This window comes from Entelurus aequoreus, linkage group LG01, assembly GCF_033978785.1.
Source record: "Entelurus aequoreus isolate RoL-2023_Sb linkage group LG01, RoL_Eaeq_v1.1, whole genome shotgun sequence".
Taxonomy (NCBI): Eukaryota; Metazoa; Chordata; class Actinopteri; order Syngnathiformes; family Syngnathidae; genus Entelurus; species Entelurus aequoreus.
Window position 1 is genome coordinate 78809764 of NC_084731.1, and position 13058 is coordinate 78822821.

General features: G+C 37.5%; 1 protein-coding gene across 1 annotated transcript in view; it reads left to right on the top strand.

Moving 5' to 3' along the window:
* zranb3 (zinc finger, RAN-binding domain containing 3) overlaps window positions 1-13058 on the top strand; it is a 278301-nt gene that overhangs the window by 193055 nt on the left and 72188 nt on the right. Inside the window, exon 16 of the mRNA XM_062059225.1 lies at window positions 1027-1169. Coding sequence (XP_061915209.1) covers window positions 1027-1169 — 143 coding nt within the window. The remainder of the gene's footprint in view (window positions 1-1026; window positions 1170-13058) is intronic.

The following is a 13058-nucleotide window of genomic DNA, read 5'->3' on the forward strand; positions in this document are numbered from 1 at the left end:
TTGATGTTAATTACAAACTAAATGTGGGATATAATTAATAATGGAAGTATAATTGTTTGTATATAGTATATCATTGGTACAAAGGTTTAACTAACACATGTACAAGGATATTTCACATGTCTTCACTGTGTACATAATTGAACAGTGTTCATGTTGTGTACAAGGTGTATTAATAATATGTTGTGCAAAGGAAATTTCATATTTTTAGGAAGCTCATCTTGTAATTGACATTGTTTATAGGGTTAGGCGCAATAAGTGTTCAACTTCAGCCTAAACCCTTTCGGTCTGCAACATTTTCAATTTATGAATATACAACTGTTTGTTTATGTAAAACTGTTTGTTTATTTTGTTGACCACTGACCGAAGAAATAATTATAAACTAACATAAAAATATATTGAGATATACTTTTTCGTCTATATCGCCCAGCCCTACATTGCACATTTGCTCTTTTATTCCCCTGTAAGTTGTATTTTTTATTTTTTTTGGGGGGGTGAAAGCGTTTTTAGAATGAGCCGTGGGCCGTTAAAAATGTAGCTGCACTTTTCCCTGTTGAAGACCGGCGTCAGAAGCGGACTGAAACCCTCACAAAATCTGCTGACGTTTTGCGTTCTCATTTTATTGTGTCGGCTCCCTAATGTCATGGTGGGGAGAGTATGTGTGTTACCATAAACATTTACTTGCAGGCAGAAAGTGTTTTGATAGCTTTGAAAGGTATTACCTTCTGAATAGTATTTTGGCAGCCTGAAGTATAACACACACAGAAAAGTGTGTCAGGTTTTGTGCAGGATAGTTGTGTTATTTTTCCACATATGAGTTTTCTTTAAAGGTGTTGAAGTCCATACATCGCTCCATCTCGGTTTTGATTGGTTTTATATAACTGTGTTGAAAGTCATCTCCATGCTGATTGATTTTGAAGAAGCTGCTAAGAACTCCTCAAAGATGGCCGAGGCCGTCAATTTGTTTCCACTGTCAAGTCTCCAACTTCAAACTGAAAGTGACGCCGAGTGTCCACGTCTCGCCGACAGGTTCTACGCTTCGTGCAGGAGTGGAGTGGCCTGGCGGCCATGAAGCAGAAGCTGCTCAGACGCAGCCGGCTCCTCTTCCACAGCCCCTCCCTCGGCCTGCAGCAGCTGGCCGCCGCTCAGCGACCTCACAACAGCACCAAGAGGTCAGACTCCAGCTTTCAATCCTGAGGGAGAAATGCATTTTTGACTTTGAGGCAGTTTTAAATAAATTATACTTTATGATAGTAAAGCAGAAGTTTGAATGGCTTATTTATGAATCATATATTAGTACCTAAGCATGTACAGCAGGGGTGTCAAACTCATTTTAGATCGGGGGCCACATGGAGAAAAATCTTCTGATTGTTTTCTTTGTTTAGAAGTAGAACAAGCACATTCTGAAATTGTACAAATCATAATGTTGTTGGGTTTTTTTTACACTTACATGTTGCGGTTAATAGTATCCTATCTTTATTTGTCGTTATTCATATTTTCTGATTAAATTATGTGATAATGTTCATCAGTCAACTCTTTGTTGTTAATTTTCAATCTATCAAGATAAAAAAAATTAAAGTATGTTATTTATGTAGTTTGATCATTTTCCTCGACTGATGTACTAACATCATGTGGTTTATTTTGTACATATGTAGCGTCATATACAAAGATAAAAAAAAATTGCTATTTCGCCATCCAGTGGACACATTTACAACATCAGTTTCTTTCATTCCAAAATTTCAGGTTATATTTTATACTTAGCAAACTCATCCCGCGGGCCGGATAAAACCTGTTCGCGGGCCTGATCCGGCCCTTAGGCCGTACGTTTGACACCCCTGATGTACAGTATAAGACCTTTGCCAAGGCTAAACAAGCTCAATTTGGACTCCTTAAAGGGGAGCTGCATTTTTTTTGGTATTCTCTCCATCATTCACAATCCCTATGTAAGACAAAACATATATGTTGTTCTTTTTTATGCATTCTAACTCATAAATAAAAGCTACCAAAAGTCAGCTAACAATGGAGGGAGGGATTTGCTCTAAAAGCATCCAAAATCCTCTATCATTGCTACAAGTATATATGCAATGTAGTAACAGGCCCATTCATAATAACATGTAATATTTACATATTTTGCTCATTTTAAGCATACTCGGTCGTATTTAATTTTTTTTTTACAACGTTCGCTTTTCCCTTCAACAACATCAAAACTATTAATCATGACAGACTTAGTGAGAGACAACAAAGACTACATTGGCACAAATGATGATCCACAATCTTATATTTTTAAGCCCGAATGTAAGGAGGACGAGCTGCAAGTTTTACAACAAGCCTGGGCAATTATTTTGATTCGAGGGGCCAAATTTAGAGACAAAAATGTGTCTTGGGGCCGGTATATCTATTTTTAGGAACACAATAATGTCTGATTAAATGCTAAAAACATTATCACAGACCCCTTTAAAACACGGAATGGAATTTTAAATTTTTTTACTGAATGAGACACCCAGAATGTACATGAAAATAAAGAATGTGGGATTTACAATATTAACTATGAACGATAAAACACTGAATATTGACAACATATGAACGTCACACCCACTGTCGATCCACATATTTTACAATCAAGCAAAACGCAACAAAAATGCAACAAACACAGCGACATATGAATGCGAAGGGTAAAAAAAAAAAACCTACTATCTGATATATCACTAAGCTTTAGAACTTTGTTGTAAAAATCTCCTTCTACGTCTGTCCCTGACACCCGCATTTCAGGCTGGCGGCTCTGGAAACACTCTGTGGAAACGCTCCCCGCCCACACTGCTTGGTGCCTCGTCTGAGCTGCTGTGACTTAGATGACCATAGTAACTAATTATATTACCATAGTAACTAGTATATCATGCAAAAGCGCAGATTATAACCATTGAAATACTTTGTATAGTTCAAGACTTACGGTCATTTGAAAACATCACTGCACATTATTCTGGCAGCTACAGTTTTCATCTTAACCCTGTAAGACCCAAATATAGAAAAACCTTAAAAAAAAATTATTTGACCTTTCAGATGTTGTTGTAGGAGGCATTTGATGCAGAAATTGAAAATTTAAAAAAAAAATGTTTATGTATGGTTTTAGAGAAATGTTGTAATATTGCAACATTGGGCTTTGATGGGAGCAGAATTTCTGTATTTGTACTCACATTGTCTGAACAACAAAGGGTTCATTTGCAGGGTTGATTGCTTACTTAGCCCCATAACGGTATATAACTTTAATAGTAATCACACATTAGTTATATTTTTATGAAGTCATTTATTACAAATATAAGAAATATGAAAGAGATAAAAGTCTTAAAAAAACGCTTTTCCCCCCTCTTTTATAATTGTAACAATTATATAACAAGCTCTAAATGAAATTTGATGCATCTGTTCCACAATAACTACCTATGTACATGCTCTAGACATTGTAATAACAACCCCAAAAAATATAAAATACATTTCAATTATTTGAATCTGATGAATCCAGTCCAATGAAACAAATAGATGTTGTTCGAAGGAAACCTTGAGAGGTTGTGTGAGTTCAGGGCCAGAAGACGTGACAAATGTACGATCCAATAGCCTTGTGAGACTGAACAATAGGAACCTATGACTATGTAAATGTGGTAAAAAAATATATATATATTTAACAGATTGTTTTTTTAGGATGGGTAAAGGTAACATTGTAATTTTACAACAAGGGGTGTTACAGGGTTAAAGATCTAAAAAAAAATATTTGAGAATGTCCAGCGGGCCAGATTGAAAAAATTAACAGGCCGCATGCATCATGTAGCAGTATTGTTAAGTGCTAAACAAGAAGAACAAAAGAGGAACATAATAAAACAATCACTTACTGTACAATGTCTGCTCTCACTGGGATGCCGACAGATGGGATGTTTATATCTTCCTGTTTAGATGAAGAATTATTCATAATCCTCACTCACGGACGTTGAAAAAAAAGGTGTGCAAACAAGCATTTTTTTGTGTGTTTTTCTCGCTATCTCAGTGTTTAAATTGAGTGTCAAAGTTGACCATCCTTCTACTATTCAGGTGAGCAACATGATTTATAATCTGGAATTAACTTGTACCGACTCAGTACCGACTCAATATGGCAATATAGCAGCATAAGCTAGTTAGCTCTCTTTGATCAAAATAGATTGTCTGCGTTAGCGCTCATCATCGTCTCGGCAGGTGCACGCGTCTCGGCAATTTAGTTTGTGAGTTTTAGCATGCTACTCTGAGAAAAACTGAGTAAAAGTAAAGAAACCGAACTGAAACTAAGAAGAAAACCAAATGAATCAAGAAAATGAGTGCGAAACACAAGAAACTCGAGGAAGACGTGGAGGAGATCAGAAAATCTCTTAACTCCCTGTCGGAGGATGTAAAGACTGGTCAAACAGCAAGACACACTCATGGAGTTGTTGACCGAAATCAAAATGCTGAAAAACATCATCAAGGAGAAAGACAAGAAAATTGTCGACCTAGAAACAAGAATTGACGAATTTGAGCAGTACACCAGAATTGACGATTTGATTGTAAGCGGACTGGAAACCAAACATCGAACATATGCAAGAGTGGCCGGGGCTCACGGCAGGGATGCTGACAAGGATGCCGAAGCCCCGGCAGACGCACTTGAGACACTTGAGCGGCAATTAATAACTTCTTCACAAGTAAGAACATGACTCTTCAAAGTGGCAGCATTTCGGCGTGCCATACTCTCCCCAGGAAGGACAGCAGAACCAACCCAGCCATTGTGATCCGGTTTGTGAATCGAAAACATAAAACGGAGTTACTACGGCAGGGAAGGAAGCTGAAGGGAACTGGGCTTTACATCAATGAACATCTTACAAAGAAGAACGCCGACATTGCAAGACAAGCACGCATCCTCAGAAAAGAAAACAAGATACAAGCAACATGGACACGGAACTGCAAAATCATGATTCGGCTAAATGGAACATCTGAAGAAGCCAAAGTTGTCACGATTCGAGAGCTTGGATCAATATAGATGAGAACTGTTAGGCTTATGACTGACACGGCTCATCCTTTGCTGGAAACGGGGAAGGCTACGCGGCGAGAAGGTGAGACAACTGAGAATCAATCGTAACTTTGGCCGTGAATTATGACTTTGAATATGATGTTGACCCAGAAAACCATCTGTTCAACTCAATCAATGCTACTTGTGACTACTATACCGAGTAACAATTTAATGATAATGTTAGTTTAGATAATACATTTCAACTGTAGAAGCTTATATGCAAATTTCTCGAAGATTGACAAATATTTGAAGACTCTAAATGGCAAATTCAAAATAATAGCACTTTCTGAAACATGGATCGATAAAGACAGAGGTATCGATTTCCCCATTGACGGGTATGAGTTGTACCACAGTAGTAGAAGAAACAGGAAGGGAAGGGGTGTGGCCCTGTTTGTTGACTGTGACTTGAAATGCAGACCAGTTGAATGTATGACAGTGGTAATCGATGATTTATTTGAATGTGTAACTGTGGAGGTAGACATAGAAAAGAAGATACATTTTATTGTTACGTGTTTATATAGGACACCTGGGTCTAAGATAGAAGCATTTAATGATAGTCTGGAAGAATTATTGTGTAAGGTAAAGGAAAAGAATACATTCGTCATGTGTGGCGACTATAACATAAACCTGCTAAGCTCACCCAGAAATAAATCAACAAGAGACTTGTTGGATGTGGTATATAGTAGAGGGCTTTATCCATTGATCACCAAACCCAGTAGAATAACGACAAATTGTGCAACGTTAATCGATCACATCTTCATAAATGTCATAGAAAATAATTTAAAAAGTGGACTAGTAATTAATGATATAAGTGACCACTTACCTGTGTTTCTTACTTATGACTGTCAAATGTATAGAAAGAGGGAAGAGAAACCCCAAAGGTATGTAAGGAAAAGGAAGGACTTATTTGAAGCAGACTGGAATGAGGTGTATGTGGCAAATGCTGCATATGAGACTTTTCTTAATATATATTTATCATTGTATGAAAAGCATTGTCCGAATGTATGGAAACAAAGAGACAGCTACAATAAAAAGCCTTGGATTATAAAGGGACTACGGAATGATTGTTAAAAGAAAAACAAACTTTATAGGGACTTCATAAAAGTAAGAACAAAGGATGCTGAAATGAAATATAAGGTTTACAAAAACAAATTGATAACAATGAGACAAGCTAAGAAAGAATATTATAATAATTTACTAGAAAAAAATAAAAACAATATCAAAGGAACTTGGAATATTCTGAACAAGGTAATAGGAAAAACATTGGGGCCTACAAACCCACCAAGCCATTTTATCAATGAGGAAAATAAGATGATAAAAAACATGAATGAAGTGGCGAATGGATTCAATTCTTTTTTTGTGAATGTTGGACCCAAATTGGCAGAGAGTATTGAAGAACATAAAGATATACAGAGTGGATGGAGAGGGGGAAGCAAAGTGCTACAGTCCATGCTTCTAGAAGATGTTAGTGAAAATGAAATTGTATCGATGGTAACAAAACTGAAAAATAAGACATTAACAGACAGTGACATGATACTTGTGAACAAGACTATTGACTATATCATCAAACCTCTTTATGTTTTTAATCTTTCTTTTCAAACAGGGACCTTTCCAAATAGAATGAAGGTAGCAAAGGTAATTCCACTCTTTAAAACGGGAGATAAACATAGATTTACTAATTATAGACCAGTGTCACTGCTGTCACAATTTTCTAAAATAATTGAAAAAAGATTTGTAGAAAAATTAGACAGTTTTATTGAAAATAATGTGCTGTTGAGTGAGGGCCAGTATGGATTCCGGACCAATAGATCCACTGCTTCAGCTGTAATGAATATAATGGAGGATATAGCAACAGCAACTGATAATTACAAGTACACTATAGGGGTGTTTATCGATCTTAAAAAAGCATTTGACATTATCATTTTATATTATTGCTGAAGTTGCATTCATTTGGTGTGAAAGGAGTAGTTTTAGACTGGCTAAGAAGTTATTTAGATAATAGACAAGAGTTTGTGGATTTTGTGGGTAATACATCTGAATAAATGAGGATTGAATGTGGAATTCCACAAGGTTTGGTTTTGGGACCAAAATTGTTTATTTTATATATTAATAATATATGTGAGGTATCAAAGTTATTGAAATTTGTATTATTTGCGGACGACACAAACTTTTATAGTTCGGGACATGACTTAAAAGCGTTATCAAACATTATTGAACAGGAAATGATTAAACGTAAGAGATGGTTTGACGTCAATAAATTAGCATTAAATGTAAAAAAAAAAAAAAAAAAAAGTTTATGATTTTTTGTAAGAGGAAAAGGGAGGAAACGATCAAACTGGCAATAGATGGAATTGATATTGAAAGGGTTTCTGAACTTAGATTTTTCGGAGTGATATTGGATGACGGTCTGACATGGAAATCTCATATTGCACATGTACGGAAAAAAATGTCTAAGAGTATTTTTATATTAAATAAGGTAAAATATGTGTTAGATTATAGGGCAATGCGTATATTGTACTGTGCCCTTATATTGCCATATATCAGCTACTGTGTGGAAGTGTGGGGGAACACATATAAGAGTAACATAAAGGCATTGTATCAACTACAGAAAAAAACTATAAGGATTATTCGTAAAGCAGATTATCTAGAACACACTAACATTATTTATTAATTCTGGTTTATTGAAACTACAGGATCTAGTAAAGTTACAGACATTATGTGTTATGTTTAAGGCTAAAAGTAAAACATTACCAGCAAATTTACAAAAAATGTTTGTCATCACTTCTGAGAATGAAGAGCATAGAAGAAAAGGTCATTTCAAACATCAGTATTCAAGGACAACTTTAAAACAAATGTGTATATCAGTGGTGGGGGTTAAACTATGGAATTCTCTTTACAATAAGATAAAAGATAGTAGAAATTCCAAATGAAAAAAATATATAAAGACAGAACAATAAGATCATATGGACATTTTGCTTTATATTTATTATTTTACTTATTTTTTGTTTGTTTTGTATTTGTTTTGTATCATCCCCCATATTACTTTTTTTGTTCGGTTTGTACTTCATGAAGTTTTGAACTTGTTGGTTTTTTTGTGTGTTTTTTGTTTGTTTTCATTATATTTGGATGTATTTGTTTGGTTTGTATGCTTGTGAATCTGGGCTATCCATTAAGTAAGACTATGTTGAAGGGGGCAGGAAATATAAGATTTTCTTCATCCTGTTCCTTCTCAAGCATATGTATGTAAATATGTATTTAGTTGTTAAAGTTTAATTGTCTATTGATCAAAAATGCACATCAATGAAGGAGATAAATAAAAAATGGAAGAAAAAAAAATCATAACAATATCGCTAATACTTGGTTACTATTCAGGTCACAAGATGTAAATGGAGTATTGTTGGTGGGTTTTGGATGTTTTTAAAGGGCTTAATGAGCGGAATAGTGTACTCTAATTAGCTGCATTGTTAGCCACCTTATATTTTCCGAATTAAAATGCATAAAAAAAGAAAAACATATGCTTTCTTGTCTTACATAGGGATTGTGAATGATAGACAAAATCCCCCCCAAAAAGTGCAGTTCTGCTTTAATAGAAGTGTTGCCAAGTCTGCTCGTTACAAGCGACTTTGGGGTTGTTTTTGGGTTTTTTAAATTATTATTTTGGGCTGGTTTTTGAACATGTGGTATAGCATCAAAACAGTGCCAAAATCCTTGGGTGTAAAAACTACACACGCAAAAAGACGCACCGCGGATTTGTTTTGCGCAGAGAAAGAGAATGAAACATCGGGCTAGCATAAAATTAGTACACAAAATTAATCCGTGCGCGCACTCAGAGTGTGGTTTTTACGTGCAAGGATTTTGGCAATGTTTTGAGGCCACAACGTGGTTGTTTATTTGGGCTTGCTTTGTCCCCACAATACAAGTATTGTAGGTAGTTTTACACAACGTTTCCTGGTTCTTGCATCCCCAACTGCACCAGAGCCCAGACTGGCAGGTGTTGCAGTAAATGGAGAAAACTTTATGAAAATGGGTGTTAGATTCCTGCTCACGGGTTTATTAATTCATCATGCTAATTCCAAAAAGCATAATGAGACAAGACAAGAGAATGAGCTAGAAATGTCAATCAGTCAGTGTTGTTCATCACCGACGTCCCGGTGAATTGCCCCTTGATGCCTTTTGAAGTGCTTGTGCGTTGCAACGGTGCTGCTGTGAAAAGCCATTTTTAATTTGCACAGTTTACAGAGCACCGTGTTGTTGTTGTTTTTTATGAATACGACAATGGAGTCGTTTTCTTAGGTGGCATTCGGCGGTGTTCAGATCAGGTTTTTATGCCGCCTGTTCTGACGCCGACCATTAGAGTTGGGCATTGTTTGAAATTAAACGATTACGGTTCCGATTCGGATTTCTTGTTTCAGTTTCAATTTTTAACTATCCTGGATTCCGCTTCTTAAATAGGAAGGATCACGATAAAAGATTGCATGTTTGATGCTGTGCTCCAAATGATCATATCTGCCTTATGCAGTATGTGGACAGATGTTTGCTGTCCCAAGACCTGCTGCTTCTTCTGTGTCTATTTCTTCTTAGTTATTTCTTCCGAGTTGGGGCTGAAACTCGGAATGTACAAAAAACACATTTGAACAATTCGGGGACAGTCGGAATGTTAGTCCTGGTTCCCATCCATGGTCGATGCTCATCCCTACCAATCAAAAGTAAGATCAACCAATTCCAATCACATGAATTAACTGTAAAATGTTCATTGAATTTATGGTGAGTGATATTGACTATATCAGGCCTGGGCAATTATTTGGACTCGGGGGCCACATTTAGAGAAAAAAATGTGTCTGGGGGCCGGTATATCTATTTTTAGGAACACTAATATAAAACCTCACAATAATGTCTGATTGAATGCTAAAAACGTTATGACTGACCGCCTTAAAAAACGTAAGGGAATTGTAATTTTTTCTATGAACGATAAAACACTGAATATTGACAAAATGTGAATGTCACACCCCCTTTCGATCGACATATTTTACAATCAAGTGAAACGCAACAAAAATGCAACAAACAGTGAAATATGAATGCAAAGGGTACAACATAAACCCACTTACAATCTGATATATCTGATATTTGCTGAATTTCCCCCAGGGATCAATAAAGTACTTTATATTCTATTCTATTATATTCTATATATCACTAAGCTTTAGAACTTTGTTGTGAAAATCTCCTTCCGCGTCTGTGGAAACGCTTCCCGCCCACACTGCTTGGTGTCTCGTCTGAGCTGCTGTGACGTAGATTACCATAGTAACTAATTCGATGACCATAGTAACTAATTAGATTACCATAGTAACTGGTAAATCATCCATAAGCGCAGATTCCAACCATTTAAATACTTTGTATAGTTGAAGACTTACGGTCATTAGAAAACATCACGGCACATCATAATGGCAGCTACACTTTCCATCTTAAAGATCAAAAAAAATTATTTGGGAATGTCCGGTGGGCCAAATTGAAAAGCTCAACGGGCCGCATGCGGCCCCCGGGCCTTAATTTGCCCAGGTCTGGACTATATGATCTGAAAAAGGAGCCATAAAATCACCTTACTTTTTGAGATATGATCTACAACCCCTGAAAATGATGGAATCGGCAGTTTTGGAGGATATTCATTAAATTTTGCTGACAATAGACATGACAAAAATCTATAGTCGTTTCAAACTTTTCAAGCTTTCTGTCTTTAGGAAAAACTAAGAAAAATCACGGAAATAAATCTTTGTCTTCGGTGACAGTTTCATTTTAGATCAAGCAGAGTGAAAGAATCATGATAGCACTCAATTCTGAGGTTGAAATGATGGAATTATCCTGTATTGGTTTTTTTTCCCTAAAGCTAACACCTGCATCAGATTAAATCTGTTCATTAGTCTGCAGTTAAAGAGGAGTGTTCACACCTTGGAGAGCTGTTGCAGCAGGTGGATTGTCATGAATCATGGCTCCAACATGAAATATGTCGATTGAAACAAAGGAGAGGATTATGATGTTGGTTGTTCAAAGTCAGCTGTGTCTAAAATCTGGACCAAGTACAAACATACTGGTAGACCAAGGAAGACATCAAAGTGTCAAGACATAACATTTCAATAAATATGTCTTAAAAACAGAAAATGCACAGCAAAACAAACGAAAACAAACGGGTCGAAACTGGAGTCCCCGTCCAAACTGTAAGAAAGTGGCTAAAGGAAATGGGATTTTAATACAGAAAAGCTAAACAGAAGCTGTCATTGACATCTAAACTGTTCAGTACGGTGGAGAAGAAGACGACACTAAGGCAGGGGCGTCCTTTAGCCTGAGGCATATTTATTAATACAATAAAATGACGTGTGTAATAACTCCAAACATGTATGGTGTGACTATGTGGTGCGTCTAGCTGGTGAGTTTTACCGTACAATGTGCGGGAGTCCAGAAGGGGCAAGGCAGGCTCAGAGGTCCGTGGGCAAGCAAGAGGTCAGGAGCAGGAGCGTGGCGTCAGAGTCTATGTCCAGGTGAGTGGTTGAGATCCGGGGAGGCAACAAGAAGACAAGGGGGAAATCTGGGGAGACGAGACACACAACACAAATCCAGGGAACGAAGAGGAACTGCAGGGTGAGGACACAGGACAGGACACAATGAGCACAGAGGAGGGGAAACTCTGAGAACAAGGAAGCACATAGGCGAGGAGAGCTAGAAACGTGTAGGGCTTACTGTACGGAGACAAGTAGCTACGTTCTGGCACTGGAATGCAGGACACGCTCTCTTATGAAGGACGTGGAGCTCTCATCAGCGGCAGGTGTGTTGATTGCTGATCATGTGCAGCCGCCTGTAGGAGAGGAACGCCCGTGGGCGTGTCCAGAGGAGCGCACAGCAGGCTGTGTGGCGGCAGGAGCTCGAGCCGTAACATAATCTTAAAAAAACAAAGTTTCAATGGGCTAAGGAAAAGCATTGGTGGACTATGGATGACTGGATGAAAGTCATATTCAGTGATGAATGGTGAGTCTGCATTGAGCAAGGTGATGATGCTGCAACTTCTGTTTGGTGGCGTCTCAATGACATTTATGAAGACGACTGCCTGAAGAAAACATGCACATTTCCACAGTCGTTGATGATATGGGCTGCTTGTCAGCTAATGATGGCTGCCATTACATCTTCAATCAATGATAGAAAGAATGTTTGCTATGATAACATCATTTTTCAAGATGATAATGCATCTTGCCATTGAGCATAAACTGTAAAAAACCTTCCTTAAAGAAAGACACATAAGGTCAACGTCATGGCAAATAGTCTGGATCTCAATCCAATGTAAAATGTGTGGTGGAAACTGAAGAAAATGGTCCATGACAAGACTCCAACCTGCAAAGCTGGTCTGACAACAGCAATCAGGGAAAGTTGATGAATACTTCTGTTTGTCACTCGTTAAGTCCATGCCTCAGAGACCGCAATAAAGCGGTGGTGGTGCAACAAAGTACTTGTGGTATGTTGAAGTGTTTTTTTGTTTGTTGTTCATGGTTCCATAATTATTTCCTCAGAATTGATTGATTTGATATTTATTTTCACTCTGCTTGTGTCAAAACGTGGACTTTGGGGTTTGTTTTCCCGGAATGCAAAGGAAAGTTGGCGCGGGCAAGGCGTGAATGTGAGTACATAATTTAATTTTAAACACTAACAGACTACAAAAAAAGAAGCAAACAAAAGGTGCGCACAATGGCGGAGAACAAACTTGACTAATGAAACAAAACTTGCACAAAGGCAGAAACTATCAATCAATCAATCAATCAATGTTTATTTATATAGCCCTAAATCACAAGTGTCTCAAAGGGCTGTACAAGCCACAACGACATCCTCGGTACAGAGCACACATACGGGCAAGGAAAACTCACCCCAGTGGGACGTCAATGTGAATGACTATGAGAAACCTTGGAGAGGACCGCATATGTGGGTAACCCCCCCACCCCCAACCCCCCCCCCCCCCCCCCTACCCCCA